Raw genomic sequence first — 19345 nt, 5'->3', positions numbered from 1 at the left:
CATGATGTTCTCCTAAAACTTATCCCCAACAGAACCACTACTTTGTCATAAACCCCAACTACTTTCAGGAATTGGCCACAAACATAATAAAACTGTCCCTTTTCGATCGTTTACCAGCATTGAATTCCTCACCATCTCGTCCCCCTGAATCATCTTATGAGCATTCAAGGACTACTTGAGCCCATACCCGGTGACATTGTCAACCTGAATCTCAACCACAAATCTATTGTCTGTACAAAAGACATCTTGGGTGTCTCATACAACAGGTATGGCTAAACTCTACCACTCTGGTGTGGAAAGCAAGGAGCAACGGACAACTTGCTGTTTTTCTGCAGAGAAAACGATGAACAGCACACAGAAAAAGGCAATCGCAAAATATTGTTTGGCGGGCACACACACAAAAAAAACAGGTCGTTTTATTAGCTTATATACCTAGTGATAAATACTAATAATTACCTTTTTGGCCTTTCTCACTATCTATCAATCTCCCACTAAAGGCCAAACAAGGGATCAACAAAGCTGACGGGAAGATTGCCCAAGATCTACACATCCTACTTGATGAATATGTTACACAATATACAATAAGTGTGTCACTTGCAGAGCTAAGTAATTCCCATCAAGTGACAGCAATGCTCCAATGCATCACGCGATAGAGCTTTAATCAATGCATATGCCGCATTTTCTTGAGAGACAACTTTCTCAAGACTGATGTAGCCAGCAGTTATGCATTCTCGGATGAAATGATATCACACTCCAATGTGCTTGGTTCTTTGCATGGTATACTGGGTTTTTCGCCCATGTAATGGCACTTTGACTATCACAAAACAATATGGGTACAAGTTTAGGTATGCCCATGTCACAAGCTAATCTGGACAGTTATACAACTTCTTTACATGCTTCACTAGCTACAACATACTCTGCTTTTGTAGTGGACAGAGCAGTACACTCTTGGAGACGAGATCTCCAAGGTATGGCACCTCCCATAAACTGAAAAATATACCCCGAAGTAGACTTTCTGCTATCAGAACAACCAGCATAATCAAGGTTTGTATATCCAGTAATGGATACATTTCCGCCACCTAAACATAGACACTTATTCTTGGTGCCACTCAGATATCTTAATATCATTTTATATGCCTCCCAATGTTTCTTACCAGGGTTTGACAAAAATCTGCTCATAACTCCCACTGCAAATGCAATGTCTGGCCTAGTCGCTATCATAGCGCACATAACACAACCAACAACAAACTGGTAAGGAATTTTACTCATGAACTCTTGTTCATTATCAAATTTGGGGCATTCATCTTTGCTCAATTTCACATGCATAGATAATGGAGTGCTCCAAGGTTTTGCACTCTCCATATTAAACCTCTTGAGTATTTTGCATACATATTCAGATTGAAACAAATAAATACATCCATTACTCCTATCCCGAGTAATACGCATTCCAAGGATATGTTTAACATTTCCTAAATTTTTCATATCGAAGGTTTGACTTAGACTTTCCTTTAGTTTGGACAACTCATATTTGTTCTTTCCGACGATGACCATGTCACCTACATAGAGTATCAAAATCACATATGAGTCATCTATATATTTCTTCGTATGTACGCATGAGTCTTCATTACTCCTAGCATAACTTTGGAACCTCATAAAAGCATCAAATTTTTTATACAATTTTCAAAGTGATTGCTTAAGATCATATAAACTTCTTGTTGAGAATCAAACTCAACTTCCCTAGTGTGGGAACACACCCTAGCATACTCAAGTGTGAACACTTCACCTCCTAATATAGTAACTAGTGTGTCATAGAACCTTAAAGTTCTACGACACATGTTTAGTGTAGTTAAGTCTCCACCTCTCTTTTGTAAGTGGTGGTTGTATAGAGAAGGTGACATAAGCACATCTCTCCTCCTCTTGTAAGGTTGATTATCTTATTCTTGTTAATATACAGTTTTCTTGTGTTAGATATACATTGTGTTTTCCCCCTCGACTGCACACACACACATACAAATACATTTCGCCACATAGAATCATTTCTGATTTTTTACATGGTAGAGCGCTTGGTAGCTTGATCCAAGCCTAACCACGTGTGTGGTGTCTTTGCCTACATTCACGAAGAACCAGTTGATCATTGTTGAAGCAATCTACACAGCTCGTATCAAGAGAAGAAGAAGATGAAAACTCACTCCATACAAATCGATTATCATGAATACTTAGATGGGAAGCGCTCTTCCCACCGAGAAACTTGATAGAAATAGCCTTGCATCTTGGGAGTACAAGAAACAGAACCCAACCCAACACATGCCAACTACCTTGCTTGGGAGTGAGCGGTGAGTCGTGTGTTGCACTGCCTTGCATCATGCATTCATGATCACATGCTCGGCTACATCCAAGAGGCCAAAACGCTAAAGGAGGTGTGGGGGAACCTCAACAACATTTTCACGGCCAACATGGCTACATGCAAGCTTCAACTTCGTCAAGAGTTTATCAGTATTCAATAGAGGGACATGTCAATCGACAACTATACCTTAAAGCTCAAGGAGTCGTGTGATGCCCTCGGGTCCATCAACGTCAACATCGACAATGATGAAATGTTGCAGATATACCTCGGTGGCTTAGCACCTCGGTTCGGTGCAATAAGGTTCATCGTCCTCACTAGGGAAAATCCTCCCACTGATCTCCATTCGAACAAAATCACTTTGATTTGACCAAGGAAGAGGAGAAGGTCGTGGAAGAAGAGGCTGATTTGACCAAGGCCGACTTTCCATGCTCAAACTAAGCACATTGAGGTGCACTATCATTACATCCGAGAACATGTCATGGCAGGAGACGTCGGCCTACAACACACAGCACGAAACTGCAAATGGCCGACATCTTCACAAGGCCCTAGGAGCTGACAAGCTACGACAATTCACAACAAACCTCGATCTCTTGGTCATGGACCAGCCAAGCTTGAGGGGGAGTATGGATAAGGAGCCATCCGCCGCAACATCAAACAGACTAGAGTGAACACACGGGTGAGCTAGCTATATGAAGCCGAAGCCGAAGCCGGAACCACATTGAGCAAGTAGTTGTGCAGTGCAACGAGTTTAATGGTGCTATCTTGCAATTAGGAAATTTCACATGAATGGTACCACAAATTCAAGTTACTACAAGTGTCAGCCCAATTGCAAAACCATTGTTCAAGTTCAAGTTCAAGCCAAAAATGTTACTCAATTAGTGTAAACAAGTCATTTAAAGTCTAGATGTTAATATGGATATATGTATATGGATGTATCTGAATGAATACATCCATGTCTGTATGTGTAGACTGAATTCTGCTCCAAAGGAACATTCTATAACAAAACTGAGAACAGAAGACAACACGACCAAGAAATGCTGAAAGACACCCCACAGAGAAAGAATTCTGTCGTGTGCAATTATAATATCATGGTCACTATACACCGAGATACATATTTGACCATTATGCTTCATCCTTTTTTGGCTTTGCATAATAATAAGAGCATACAACCAACATGAATGAGCACATCTCAAAATAGTGCATTCATTTCTGTGCCAACATCAGAGTGATGATACATATGATCCTTTTGCAAAAGGGAACTCAACACGTACATGTACAGCCTCCGAAGACAACCCAAGGCATGTTCCTTTCCCATTTAGGATTATAACCCAAAGCTAAACTTTGGCACAATGCATTTTTTATTCCTTCCTTTGCCCCATCTTCCGTTGCTCCTGAATAATCCTCTCTTTATACATGGGGAGATGCAATATCTCATTTATCTCATTAAGTAAAACATCTTCAGTAATGTTGTCGTTAATGCTCTCCATCACCTACACAGCAGATATTCTCATTATAATGTTTGGTCATTAATATCAAGACTCCGCATTTTTATAACTGACCTTCCGGTAGGTTCTAACAGCATTCGGGGTATCTTTATCGGTTCGAACACGCATGTATTCCCATTTCTTTTCTTCAGGAAGCCAGGAGCATTCGATTATCTTCCCAGAATAATCATTGGGATCTTCTCCATCTGATCAAACAAAGATGTTTCATCTATTTTCTCAAACAGCAAGCTCAAAATCAACTCTAGGAAAAAGAGAGACTCTGAAATACACAATTTTTCTTTATTTCCCTAAATGTCCCGAGGTTTTCATCACCATTCCCAAATGCTGTCAATAAACCCCCTGTTGAGCAATCATACATGCTATTTGAGTCATTTTACAGTTAATTCATCTAAACCAGCATTTGAGGAAATCATGAAATTTCAGGGGTATTTCAGAGTTTTTCCCTTAAAAAACATGAGCCAAAGTCTAGATCCAGAAGAAATGTTTACTTGGAAAAACTACCGATGCACCTTCCAGAGGCCACTGTTTATTTCTGTCAATAAGGAACAGTTGAGAGCTCCCATCTGGAGAAACCTAAGAATATGCTCAGAAAATGCCATTAGTATATTGCTATCGATATGTTTCAACATGGAAATTTAATCATTTGGAGATGTACCTGGAATTTGAAGTCCACAGAGTTCATATGGGCATACTTCCATTTCAGCAGTGATTCATTTGTACGGGTAATATATGGATCATCCCAGCCCTGTCAGAAAGGTTAGTAGTTGGTTCGTCACTAATAATAAACCAGAACAAACCCATCCACAACATGCCATTAACTGAAAATTCAGCCAAAGTTATAGCTTCGTGTCTGTTACCATGTTGAATGTCAATAATAGGTCATATCGTGTGCTGACCTTGTGCCATTCTCATATGCTGCCTAGTGAGATATTCTTCAATAATATAGCCATTCTCTATTTGGATGTTAGTTTATTATTTTAAGGAGAAAAATATAGTAAATTCTCATATGCTGCCTAGTGAGATATTCTTCAATAATATAGCCATTCTCTATTTGGATGTTAGTTTATTATTTTAAGGAGAAAAATATAGTAAATTCTCATATGCTGCCTAGTGAGATATTCTTCAATAATATAGCCATTCTCTATTTTAAGAAGAGGTCTAGTAAATTTGATGTATAGAAATGATGCATAAAATATAGGTTTCAGCTCACAATGAGATAAGAAACTATTTCACATTCAACATGCATTACAGTGGAAGTAAGATATTTTCACAAATTTTGGAAAAATACATGTAGTTATCACATCATCCCTGAATCAGGTAGTGCTGAAAAACTCACAGATGCTTCCCACGTCTGAATCTAAATCCATTCTATATTATATCATAGGAGCTCTTTAATTTCTTAATTTTTATCCACTTTCGTCACATTTCTGTACCTGAAAAATGAGACCATCAGCTTCATGTGATAATTTTTTAATAAATTTATGGAGCAGCTTTTCAGTTGTAGGCAGCATCCAAAAGTCTTTCCTTCTAACCTGGCATAAGATACTCACAGACATCATATACTCACATATTGTTTATTAAATAAAGAAAAGCATATACCTTAAACTAACCTTAAATGGCTCCATATCGTAACAGTACCAAGAATTAGTGCACACATCTTGAACACGAGGATCCACAACATCTGTTTTTATTCTTTTCCACCTTTCATGAAAAGGATGCTGATTCACAACATTGAAAACGGTAGAGTTTTAATCAAATGAACTCTTAAAACCACTAGATTTATATATTGAAAATAATACTTGTCATCACTTTCTTTGAAGTTTCATTAAGTGGTCCAGATCTGGGATTGAGGGTTTTCCTCTTTCCAACAATGCTTTTGATTTTTTCATTGTGCTCTTATATTATCACACCATGATAGGGGCTTGGAATATTTTTTCATTGCCACATTCAGAAGCTAATAAACCGTTTGAGATGATAAACATATGCAATTTTTCTTCATACGATATGTAAAATATATTGTGAGAAAAGTTAATTCAATTTGTGTTATGTTGTTGTCTTTTGCAACAATATACAGCATAATACATTTGTGGAAGATGTATAACTGAGACTCGATCAGCACTTGAGCGAGCACAGTCTCTACATTGTGGAAACTGTGAGGCAGTCAACTTCAAGATTTGCATAAAAAAAGAGCCAATATAAGACAGTTCAGCCAAATCCTGAGATTTTGACTGTAATGAAGACTAAAGCACTCTTAAAAATCTACATCCATATCGCAAAATACGATGCCATTATATGAAGAACAGAACATTTACCTGCACAAGAGACTCCTGATTCAGCATCATAATATCATATATCAGGTATCTTCTAGTTCGCTGTTGTGTTTCAGGAACTACATCAATGACCATCTCACCATCCAATAATGTCATATGGTGTGTCTCTGAAAGAGCATTCTTTTGGCACAGCATATGCAGACAAAACATTACACTTAGTTGATTAGGTTGGCAAAGATGACCATGAAAAATATAGACTATAAAGTTATAGATGGTTGTGTATACATACTTTAACAGGAAACCGCATCTGAACTCTCCGAAAGTGAAACTTTCTGTCTATTAGGTAACAACCTTCACGAGTAATAAACATCATGTAACGTGTACCATCTGCTTTCCATGTTGCATAATAGTATCTTTGTCTCAGCAGTTGAAGATTTACACTGCAAAACCAGAAGCATGAAGAAACAAAGTCAAATATGCTAGCATATTTTGGAAGCTCATGAGCAGCCTTTGAGATACTCAAAAGCCAGTATCCTATCCTACTCAAATTCATTACATTCACATTTATTATCTATATTTGTTGAATTATTCAAATGTGAAACATGGTTAATTACATGCCTGCTGAGTGATACAGGCTGTGATCCAGGAAACTGATAGTATCCATGGCTTGGAGGCTGCCTACGTCATAAAAATAGTAAAATTATGTTCCAGCATCGATTAAGTAAAATCTACATAGAAGGTCCAAATTGAGTTTAACCTGCCTAAAATGTTAATTAGACAGAACGTTAACATCTGCAAAAGGCAAAATGAAACCAAATTTGCAACCATCATCTGATGTATGATACAAATGTCAGATAAAAAGGCTAAAGAAACCAGCACAGGCTGTGATCCAGGAAACTGATAGTATCCATGGCTTGGAGGCTGCCTACGTCATAAAAATAGTAAAATTATGTTCCAGCATCGATTAAGTAAAATCTACATAGAAGGTCCAAATTGAGTTTAACCTGCCTAAAATGTTAATTAGACAGAACGTTAACATCTGCAAAAGGCAAAATGAAACCAAATTTGCAACCATCATCTGATGTATGATACAAATGTCAGATAAAAAGGCTAAAGAAACCAGCACGGATGTTGAAATGACCTCAAATACTCAGAAATGCAAGAGATAAATAAGAAGCTTTACAATTAGCTCCCCAAAAGGACTCACTCTGCCCTTAAACTATCAGCAAATAGATGTCTTTCAACCTTCATTTATCATAACATTCAACCATATTTCCAGTTAAGTATGAACATAAGCATTTAATCAAAACAATGAACCAACCAAAGTATACAATTAAAACACAAATAAATACGCAAGTTGCAAGGACAGAATACAATATATCATGGTAAATGGCAATTCTTCCCTTTTTCATTACAAGATCATGGTTGTATATTATCTGTACAAAAATCCTGACGAAAGCACAAAACACGGCATATAAAATGGTCATTGCCAAGAGTATCCACTATGACTACACCAGGGAAATTAGAAGATTACTACTACATTTCTCCATTCCAATTAAGATAGGAATTCTTCGTTTTTGGAGACAGAAATATTACATATACAATAGATAGACTACATTACATGATGATGATATGCTGACAACATGAGTGAAACATGGGGCAATAGATGGGTCAACATAGGGGACAGGACATTGAGAGCATGGCATGAAGAAGAAGAGAAATGAATAAATGGCAGAAAACTATCATAAACAGACTTTGCAAAACCACTTCTAGGAAACAAAATCGAACATTGTGCTTTTTGCCAAAAATTTAAGCATCTTTCCACACACCTGTTGAGGGGGAATTATACCAAATGCATGACACTATTAAATTGAGCAGGAACTTAAGCTTCCATTAGATAAACAGATATATACCATTAGAACATTGAGCTTTTGTCATAGTTTTAAAGCATTTTTCCACAAACATATTGAGGGGGAGTTCTACCAAATGCATGTCTATTAAATTGAGCCAGAAGAGTTGGAAGATATTCAGGATAAAACTTAAACTCCCATTAGATAAACAGGTCTCAGTTTGGAGAATCAATCAACACATATACCCTGGTGCTATTCAGGGCTTACAAGATATCTCATGACAGTAACTCAACTTATTATCCTTACTACTTGGACAATCAAACTCCAACATAAAATAATACCTTTAAGCTAGATTCTAGAAAATCAATCCAAATCAACAGTACGGGACTGATCCCTACGTAAGCAAACTCGTATATAAAGATCTAAACATCCAAAATGGTCACAGTCATTTAGGATTGAGAGGCAAGAATATTCATCGTGCAAAAAACAGTCAACTTTTGTCCATACCGTATTGATATGCAAACCATATATACACATCTTTTGCATCTCAAGTTGTTGCATGTCTGGGATGGCATCTCCGAGTACATCATCATTTGTCATGGTTTCTTCATTCACAGTCTGCAAATGCAAGCCAAGTTTCCATTATAAATGGATCCAAGTGTTTGATATTCAAACATGCTCAGTGAATGCTAACGAAACATCTGCAAAATGTGTCCCTTTCTTATTAACTGTGAACATTTGAACACATAAACCGTGCCTATTAATTCATACATACCTGGACCTTCTAATGCAAAAAAGTAGAACCTAACTAATATAAACTAAAATTTAACCACAGAGGGTACACCAGTTAATACATTTGTCGCACAACTCACCTGGAGGGCAGCCAAAATTTCTCCATCATTTTCACCATCATCATCATCTGCATTTGCATCACCATTCAAGTCAACACGCTTCCATTCAGGGGTAGATGGTGCTATAACTGATTCAGGTCTTCTCTCATTGTAGAAAGTAAAAAGTGACTCAATATAATGTTGCTTATATATTCCAGGAGGCCTTGCTGCTGCAAACTGCTCAAGAGCCTGTATGATAAAACGTCACTAGTTAGAATCCATATGATGAAAACATCATTTCATGAAAATATCACAAATTTAGGCAATGGATCGATAAGCGAAAACAAAACAAAAGTTATCTGCATAGAAAAATATGTTCATAGAAGGGGAAGTTGAAAGTGCTAAAAGCACACATACCACCTGAAAATGGAACTTTCTGAAGATTGGACAATTGGTGGCATTGAAATAATCTCTCAATCAATCACTATTGTCACTTTCAGCACTTGCATTGGAAAGGGAAGGTGTGCACTCTCTATAAACTTTAGTGTGCATATCAAAATAAAAATTACCAGTGTAACGTGATAATAACCTGCATCTAAAGTATCATCCTCTTAACTTGTATGCCACGACTTTCTTCCCCATGGACTCAACTACCATATAATTGTTGCCCAATCTTTTGCCATTTGTCTTCCAAGTTCCAATTTCTTTTCCATTAGGCTGAGAAACTCCTACAGGATATATGCAACTAACCATCTAGCCTAGAAGGAACTAACCATCTAACAATGCAACTAATCATTCACTAAATATGATTGACTGATCTATGATGATCTACATATAGTAACACATTCATCGCATGAGACTCTTGAACAATTACAAGTGAAGACATGGTATATCACAGAAACTGAAATTTTGGACTCTGAACGAGAGATATGACCTTCCATTATTATCATCTATTGCTACTGAGTCTAATTGTTCTTGTTTTATGAGAACAGAATATATTGGGGCTTAGAAATCTTAAATCCTAAGAAAGCCATGTTGCTCTGTTAAATACTGACATTAATGTTACTTTTCACATCATAGATAATCTCAACAGAGAGGTACTAAAAACTATCAACAAATACTCTAGAGTTTTAAAAAAGAGTAGCCAATAGTACAAATTTGAAACTTCAAATTAAATAAAGTGAGATGCACGCAATTAAAGTGCCAAGCAGTCAGGCGTTACACTTTCCACTTCAGCTACCTGTTCAACAGTGAGGCCTTGCTGTGTCCTCTTTAGATAGTTTACAATCATGTAGCCTGTTCGATTAAATCCATGAGTGCAGTGCACTAAAATGCACTTAGCTTTGGGACTTGTTCTCTGGGAACTAAGAAAATGCATAACCTGTTCCAGTCAAATAATATAAGAAACCATGGGGTGCATATCAAGACTTCGTTAGAAAAAAGAGGAACCAACAGATCACCTACTTCATAGACAAATTCATTGACTCTATCATTTTCTGGAACTTCATTGCGGCCTCTACATGGTATCTGCAATAGAAGACAAACTATCTCCAGATCAATGTAGAAGATATCAAAATCTTAATCATTGAGTTTAGGTCTTTAACAACCTTCAAATATTTATAGCCTTGGTCTTTCCATTCAGCAGGGGTGTAATATCGTGTGGTGTTTGTGAGGTCTACCACCATTCCCACCTATGAAAAAAAAGGTAAAGATTTATAGGAAGTAGAGACCAAACACATTGTACAATGACAAGAAAAAAAATAGCAAACCTCTCTACCCAAAGCCCGTGCTAGTCGGCCAACATGTTGTGGTGAGTATCTTTTTCCTGCCTCAACAACTTCATTAAATCGAGGTCCTAGTGGAACTTTAGAAGGTATTAAACCAGCGATTGGTTTCCCAATTTTTGGACACTCTATCCATCCTATAAAAATTGGATGAGCAGTTAGTCCACAAATTTTTAGCTGTTGAAGTTGCTTTACATGCTATGCATATGGACAATTAGCATAAAACAAGTAAAGTACAAATGGCTCTGCTTATAGAGAGAAGATATATTAGTAGAAACATGTTCCCAACCTACAAAGTCAAATTTTTAAGCAAAGGTTCCCAACCTACAAACATGTCAAGCCCCAGTTACTAAGACTCCTGACTGAATAGCATTTTAATAGAAGCACACGGTCATTATAAGTGATTTTCAGGAGACCACACATATAGCTGACGTCAGGAATGAATTAAAGAATATAAAACAAAATAACAACCTTGTAGTAAATCTTAGTTGTTCTGACGATGCATAAGAGTAGGGATATTCATATTCAAGCTGTGTGTCTAAATGATGGGGGCACAATTATTCCCACTATAAGACAACATTCTTGCTAAATTTTATGGCATTCCAATACAACTCGGTCACTGCTTTAGAGCATGCACTGTAAATAATTCTTTGGAGGCTCAGATGCATCATAGGAGATCCAATAATATAAAAAACTGAATCATTTTTGTGAGTTAACACACTCCAGCTACATCCTCAATAAATCTGTATCTTACCCAATAATGGTATTTTTAATGATTTGTCCAGTTGAAAGATATTTTTAGAGTGAATAACAAATCTTAACTCTAACTTGTTACAGTAATATCCATAAACCTGTCTACAGCACTCAAGAAGACCCACAGGTGATGCTTGAAGGGCTCATCAAAGCTTCATTACAGTCTGCTTCACAATCTATAGTTTGTGGGTTCCCACTGCATCATAGGAGAACCGAAAATATAGAAAATTGAATCATTTTACGAGTTAGAAAATCTATGTCTTACTGAATCATGTGTTCAGTTGAAATTTTGAGGGCTATATCGAATCTGAATTCCAACACATTACGGTAATACCCACAGCCCTATCTACTACCAAAACATTACTAGTCTACACCCTGCGAGGTAACCCTCACCCATGCTTGAAGGGCTCATGAAATATGCAATTTTGTGTGTGGAGAATATATTTGAAAGCTTCTTGATTGAAAAGAAGCAAATAAATTCGCTTCCACATAAAATTGGAAAGGCTATCGAATTAACTATAGGAACATAAACATAAGGAAAAATAAAAAATCTCCTTTAAAGAAAGAGACGAGACTGTATATATACCTTCAGGAAGGATTGGAATTGAAGTTTTGTATTTCCGCACTCGATCGATCTCTCTCTCCTTGCTGTAATCTTGGGCAGGGGTAGCAGGGGACTCTGCCATCCTCTTCTTCTCCATGCGTTGCCTCCTCTCCTCTCTCTCCTTCAAAAATTTAAAGGAAGAAAAAAAAAACGACATTTCATGAGAAAATAAGATTACAAGTTTTACCTTTTTCTTTTTCCTATTTCTTAAATTCCATGTGCTCGTTCTTACAATGGGACGTGTGTGTGTGTGTGTGTGTGTGTGTGTGTGTCTAGGTGTAGGTGTAGGTGTAGCGTATGTATGCATACTCTACGCATTATCTCCACAGCAGACTCGAATCGAGGGTCTTCTCGCTCCTCTGTGGGGAGCTCGTTCAAATCCATGGATAAATCTCTCTCTCTCTCTCTCTCTCTCTCTCTCTCTCTCTGGAGAGATGGACAGTTCTTCGTCACTGTTATCTCGGTCTCTGTCTCCTCTCTGTTGCGCTCTCGCTCTCAAAATACAGCCTCGCCTTCTTCCTTCTCTCACAGTGAAGAACGCTCTCTTTTTATTACTGTCCCATATATTGTATTTCGGAAAATACCCCCAAATTTATCTTAATTACATAAATGCCCCTATCTCAACATTTCTATGGGTTGCCCAAAATACCCCTCCCTTCTAACCCACCAAACTACCTCTCTCTCTTGTAATCACTAATCAAGTCATGTTACTTACTGCTCCTATCACCACCATTTGGTGATATCGTAGACTCTTAAATAACACTCTCAGTTGTATCATTGTGCATGACGATTCGAGCTCCTAACAATACCAATCCATTAGCTTTTTGAGGGTTACTTGCTTGGAGCCTATGTAATCCCACATATTATCAGTCATCTTCCATTATAGTGTTATTGATGTTAATTCCATCACAACTAACGCTTTCTAGCAAATTATATATAATATTAATACACAATGAAATAATTTTGAAATTTAGGCAGGCTTTCTCATTAGAGTAGAAGAAAAACGAAGACAGTATTTGTAGCATCGTGGGCACACATGGGCACTTTAGCAAATAGTGCACAATTAAGACACACGCACACATGTTCCCACGCCGAATTGATGCATACATCACACTCACTATTTGGTCTAACAAATATTACATTCTCTCCAACCCTCTTGCTAAGCCCAAACACAAGATTTCCCAAACAAACCACAATACATTTCGTAAATGCTCAAGTTCAAGCACAAGGGGAACATCCACCTTGTAATACATCTCAACATATGATGGTCTAGATGGCAAAAAATAAGACCGAGATCATTGTTGTGGCATAATTTGCTTACAATACGCCTAGAATAACAATTCTAAAAGTGTTCTACCTTCTTTTTCAAAATACTTAGAATATGTATATTATAAATAAAATACGTAGAATATGTCAAATACATAGAATAAATTAAAATATTATAAAATGGAAATATAGAATGAGTGTAAATTACTTAAAAATACTCTAAAACGTAGAATACATGTTTTTTCACAACTATGACCTCATACAATACCACTAGCATTAACAACGATGTTAACAATAATGATAACATCATAAACAACATACAAACCACATTAAGTCTCATTAACATGGCTAATAGTAACCCATGTTAGTGGTAAGACTAATCCTATTCACATATTAATCCAATTACTCGTATTTTGGCAACGAATCCACACCTACTTCAATACCCCTTCTTCTATTTTTGCACATTATTATCTATCTACATACTACAGTTGAGAACATAGGTCAAATAAAAATATATAAGATAAGTGTATCTATCTCTTCTTTGATGCAACAATCGATACTAAAAAGTCATTTCCAAAGTTGCAAACGACAACTACGACCATGTTGTTTTTCATTAAGAATGTACACATGTGTTAGGTCTCTACTCAAATCCAATTATCAAGCTTCATATGGTTTCCATAGGGTTGTCTTTAGTAAGGTTTTGGGCAAAACTAGCCAGCTTGATTGTTTGGTAAAGGGAATTGTCTATTTCATCTTCTAAATGTATTGTGAAATGCTCATAAGAGATCAAAACCAGCCTACTTAGCTTCTTACTTCTTACTCGATTTATATTTGATACAAAGGTACCCATTTGGGTTTGGCTTCGGTACATGCATGCTAAAAAGAGTGGGTTGGCTAAGGTACTTGCATGCTAAAAAGGGTGTGCTAAAAGGAACACATGCACACCACATTTCCCCCATGAGAGAAACAAGAGACTGAGGAGCAAGAACAGGAACATCAACAGGAACAGGAGTAGTGGCTTGTTGAAGGAGGGGGAGCATGTATTGGAGATAGAGCTCCCAAGTGACACTATCCATGTTGGTAGGTTTTGAATGGACATCAATGGACGATTCTGGTGGGAGGTGAGGATTACGCCCATACAATGCTCGATTTGATCTCAGGTTTTGTGGCATGGATCGATGTAAGCGACAATCTCTTTCTTGAGGATCTTGTTGAGGCGATGTCATGAAGATTTTCGCCAATGGTGTGAAAAATTGCGAGGAATGTCCAAAATCGAGTGTGGTTCTTTACACAAGATATGAAACAATGATAGTGAAGATACTATTTTAGATTACCTTAATATCTTGGTACGGGAAAATAGAGTTCTTTAAGAGCTTCCGAATGCATTTTACCACATGTGAAACAGACAAATTAGTGTCAAGTTATATCAATGTGAAGTTTGAGAAGAAGAAGAGAAAAAACAAAATTGTGAGATATCCCACATAAATAGGACAACATCAGGATGTAAGGGTATATAAGTAGAGCCATATCTCTTTATATTTTATCTAAGTGTTAGGAGCACAAAAGGGTTGGTTGTATAACTTGAACGACTGGATGTGGCCAAGTTATTCAAAATAGTGTTTTGGACGGAGTCGGACGGACAGAACCGATACTGGAACCAGATCGGCATCGGACGACGACGGAGCCGGAACCGGATTGGCACCGGACAACGACCGAGCCAGAACCGGACGACGACAGAACTAGAACCGGAACGGATAGACTAGATCGCTGGGTCAGAAGCGGACCGGATAGACGGATCAATCGGATAGGTTAATCGCGACGATTTCGGTGTGAAACGAACAAAATCATCTAAACTAAAAACCCTATTAGAACTTTGTAATCAAATGGATGCAAGCAAGGCTTGAACCTTACACCTCCAAGATAGGAGGCAATGGACTTACCACTAAGCTTAGTCATTTCCTTAGAAAGGTTTCTTCTATCATTATAGTTTTACATGTAAATTCTCATATTAGAGCTTGATTGAGTGACATGGTTATTATGCATCACATGTAATGCATAAGCGCCAAATGACAAACATGCATCACATGCATTGTATGCATGTCTTGAACCCTCACATGCATCATATGCATAGGGGCGTCTATAAAAGAGTGGATAAAGAAGAAAAACGCGGAGCGATGTATTAATCAAGAAATTTAAAGTAATAAATTTGTTATTCAATTGATGTATCAATCTTGTCTCTTAAATCTAAAGTCACGCGTTCAATCTTTATCTTAATCTCTCTCTCTCTTTCAATCTATCTTAAATACTTTCTCACTAAAGCTAGTGCAAACTTCGAGTCCTTCCGGTCCAGAACCCCAACAGTTCCGCCTCACGATCTACACGTAGTGACGGATCTTCACGACAACGTCCGATGAGGCCATTTGTCAGAGGATGGCATGGGGACATAAACACCTATTGGATACCTAGCTCAGCCTCAACGATGTTGAGGACATCCTTTTGGAACTGGTGGCCTTGATTAGATAATAGTTGGACGGGGCTAGTGACACAAAACGAGCTAACAATTGGCAAATAGAGATTAATTGCTCCTGTGGACTAAGGACCACCTAAACTTGGTTGAGGTGGGGGACATGAGGGCTACTATTGTGTAGGAGGGGGACTGGGGGAGCTCGTGCGACAAGAGGTTGATGAGCAATGAAATCAATTATAGCGTAATGCTTGAGGAACCAATCACAACCTAAGGTGAGGGGGAAGAGTTGGTGGGGCAAGACATAAAAGTGGAGTGAGAAAATTACATTGCCTAAGGTGACAGTGCAACAAGCTTGCGTGCGAGAGTGGTAAAGATGTTGGTGATCAACAAAAAGGACTTAGATGGAGGGAGCGATTGATGTCGGGAGACCTAATTGGTGAACTAAGGCGGCGCGAATGGAAGAGATACTATTACCAAAGACTAGGGTGGAGTGATTGATACTGGTGAAAGTGATCCATACTACAAAGCGGATGCTTAGACATGAGGGGTTGTTGCACGTCATCTCCACCAATATGTGAAATGCACATAAGCAATCAAAACCAACCTACTTAACTTCTTACTTTTTACTCAATTTTTAGTTGATATATAGGTACCCATTTGGGTTGGCTAAGCTACATGTGTGCTAAAAGGGCGGCACAAAGGAACACATGCACACCACAAAATGATCTCTCAAATTGGTTTAAGTTTTAGAAACTTAATCTATTTATTTTGAAACTAATGAAACAAACCAAATCAATCCGCTATTGATACATAACATTCATTGTTAACACAGTTCTCCTAGTCTCTCTACCCAATGCTTGGATGTGCTTTCATAGTTATAAGGCTACAAGATTTGACTTCGTCACTAACTTTACTAGGACATTTTGTATTCTACACCTTTCAGCCCTTTACTCCTCTCTATGTTGCCGTCAATCTTCTCTTGTTCTTTAAGACCCTCATAATTTAAGAGGTCAACCTCTTTCCATATCGTCAACTATCTTGTCATATTCCATGAAATCATCATAGTTTATGACACAACAAATTGTCCATTACCTAGAGTTTTAGTAATTTCCTTTGGATAACTAAGTGGCTCATTCGCTCATTACATACTAGGCTAAATTCTAACATCATATTTGGCAAAAACATGTATATTCTGTTCTTATGATCTAATACATTGTTAAGTGCATTACTCTTATCTCTCTCTCTCTCTCTATCATAATTACCTTACCCTAGTGGTAAGTTGTTTATACTAGGAAGCAGTATGTCCTGGGTTTGAAACCTGATTTTCTCCCCCCTTTATTAGATACTTTAGATATGAATTTCTCTTAATTCACTAGATGCCAGTGTGGAATGTAAGGGTTGAACCCATGACCTCCTGGTCTCTATTGGGCAACCTTACCAACTAAGCTACATCCATCTGGGCAAATATCTCTGTCTCTCTTTCTCTATGATATATCATATAAGGATGAATTAGGGCAAATAGTTATCATTTCACAAAGACTACTATTGCGCTACCGAAAACTAGAAACATGGAAATCAGTGGAATTTTGGACAAATCAATAACTACTAGTGTCAAAATCGAGATCCTCCCACTGACTGCCAAACGTGTTCTGCCTCCGAAATTTAGATTAGTACCACCAACCGTTGTAGCTTTCAATTCTCCTGACTTAGCAGAGAGATCGACGAAGAGCGAGAGAAAGAGCGCAATAATGATGAGAAGAAAAACACAAAAACTCAAGCCAGCAGGAAACGAATCTGCTGAATAACTCTACGGAGAGCGTAAGTAGATGTATAAGTCCTTGTTCAATCTGCTGATATCATTAGAACAGTCCCGCGCAATTGCGAGACAAATCACGCTGAACTTTAAAATTTTCTACTTAGGAGCGAGCGAATATATGCATTCTCCTATTCTTCGCGACAGATTAATCCTTATGTCTGCTCTTATGTCCCATCCGGAAAGGTCGATAACGCCATTTCAACAACGTCTGATATGTGTTTCCATTTAGCCGATTCTGAATTTAGAAGCAAACAAGATGGTTGTTTGTCATCCGATCAAAATCTGCTTTCAAAGAATGTACTGAAACCCAAATTAAGCCAAACCAAAAAAGAAAAGACCTGTCTTGCTTTTTTAGCTCGTCTTATTTGCTTGGCCAATTCCCTTAAAAGTTTATTTCGATTACTTCCAGCCCAGAATGCGGCACAGAAACAAATTAGAAAAAAGAGGATCAGAGAACAAAGGAGCGGAACGAGCATTTGATCCATTCAGCCAAAAGAGTGCAGACAGGCCTCAGTCAGTTTTAACGAAAGAAGATGGCATCACTGAAACAGTCAGCCATTGTCAGGTGTTAAATGATGTATCGCATCATCGGCCATGGAAAACAACGAAAGAAAGACACGCCAATTCTCTCAAGAGAAGTTAGAACAGGCGAGCGCTCTCTGAAACGTATCACAAAAACAGAGAATCCTGAACAGTGGCTATGCGTCCCCTTATTTAGTCCTGGCAAAGCCCTAATTTTGTTCGGTTTCACACCTGGGGTCCAGGAAGAAATCACGATGTAATTAGAAACCAAAACATTTCGTGTGCTCATGTGTTACTTGTCGACCATGCCTCGTTTCCAACATGTCCGGAATATCTACTCATATATATACATAGGTCATTCCGTGCCAACTTGGAAAGAAGCATCAAAACATTATTAACTTTTTGGTCCTTTCTGCTAGATTTTATCGAGTTAAGAAGACACATTGTCTCTGTATTCTTCTCCTCCGTTCATTTGCTACTCGCGCCTTGTTGAATCTTATGGATGACCAATACGAGGTCCATGTGGCATTAGATCTATTTTTAGATATGCATTTTTTGTGTTGCATGTGGTCTATATATGCAAGTCTCAAAATTTCCTTTGATATAGTCTATGTTGCCCATACATTTTGAGCTCTCAAGTGGGCTTGTTACTTGTAGTACACAAACACCATGGTATTATTCAACATAATAACAAGAAGTAGCCTTGAGCTACAAGAGAGCTCATTTCGGAGAATGAAACAACTTTGTTCGAGTGGTGTATCATAACTCGGGGACCAATGCCCCATTTTAATTTTGGTAGTGTTTATATTGTCGATTGTGTAACGAAGGTTGGATCTGTTGATATAACGACATCGCTGAAATTCAAGTAAACTGAATTCTCACAGAAGCAATTGAGTGGACTCCCAAACATTGAATATTTTCATTTTCAATCATACTATCATTCAAGCTCAATTTAAGAGAATTTGGATGCAAAACAAGCTAGAAACACATAGAATGATTCAAGAGAACTATGGAGGAAAATCCCCCCAAGTGATCGAAATAGATGGACAAATATGTGTATGTTAATCATTCGAGTCTAGCTAAAATTGACCATTGAGCATGCGTTGAAGGATGAACTAGAGACTTCTCATAGAACATATACATATACATAGATATATATACACGTTCACACACATGCTAATTGAAGTTTCCGCTAGGTGGTCCTCCAAATATAGTCAATGGAATGGTGAAAGGAACCTATATGCCTCTAACACTTACTCACTTCCTCCCATACATATTGATTTGAGGCTGGGTAGCACTGAGCACCTATCTATGTGTGTGCATGTAACATACAT

General features: G+C 37.8%; 1 protein-coding gene across 11 annotated transcripts; it reads right to left on the bottom strand.

The window, feature by feature from the left end:
- Positions 1-3400: 3400 nt before the first annotated feature.
- Positions 3401-12435, bottom strand: LOC147848918 (uncharacterized). Of its 11 annotated transcripts, none has more exons than XM_087337965.1 (17): positions 12250-12435; positions 11923-12061; positions 10569-10720; positions 10407-10490; positions 10264-10326; positions 10040-10180; positions 8842-9048; positions 8477-8587; positions 6738-6793; positions 6409-6559; positions 6162-6299; positions 5449-5567; positions 5273-5381; positions 4505-4594; positions 4338-4422; positions 3904-4034; positions 3401-3834 (listed from the first exon to the last, which is right to left on the bottom strand). In XM_087337965.1, the coding sequence occupies exons 1-17, from the start codon at positions 12322-12324 to the stop codon at positions 3703-3705; spliced, it is 1983 nt and encodes a 660-aa protein (XP_087194091.1). In that variant the 5' UTR covers positions 12325-12435; the 3' UTR covers positions 3401-3702. The 11 variants fall into 11 exon arrangements, 8 of the variants coding, with proteins under 8 accessions (XP_087194091.1, XP_087194092.1, XP_087194093.1 ...); XM_087337966.1 differs by having other exon boundaries at positions 5283-5381; positions 5460-5567; XM_087337967.1 differs by having other exon boundaries at positions 5488-5567.
- Positions 12436-19345: the final 6910 nt, after the last annotated feature.

Source organism: Azolla caroliniana, unplaced genomic scaffold (assembly GCF_043228905.1).
Source record: "Azolla caroliniana isolate FFs.n. ecotype wild unplaced genomic scaffold, voAzoCaro1.0.p SCAF_184, whole genome shotgun sequence".
Classification (NCBI taxonomy): domain Eukaryota; kingdom Viridiplantae; phylum Streptophyta; class Polypodiopsida; order Salviniales; family Salviniaceae; genus Azolla; species Azolla caroliniana.
The sequence above is the reverse complement of the archived record's forward strand: the minus strand, read 5'-3'. Positions and strand labels throughout refer to the sequence as shown.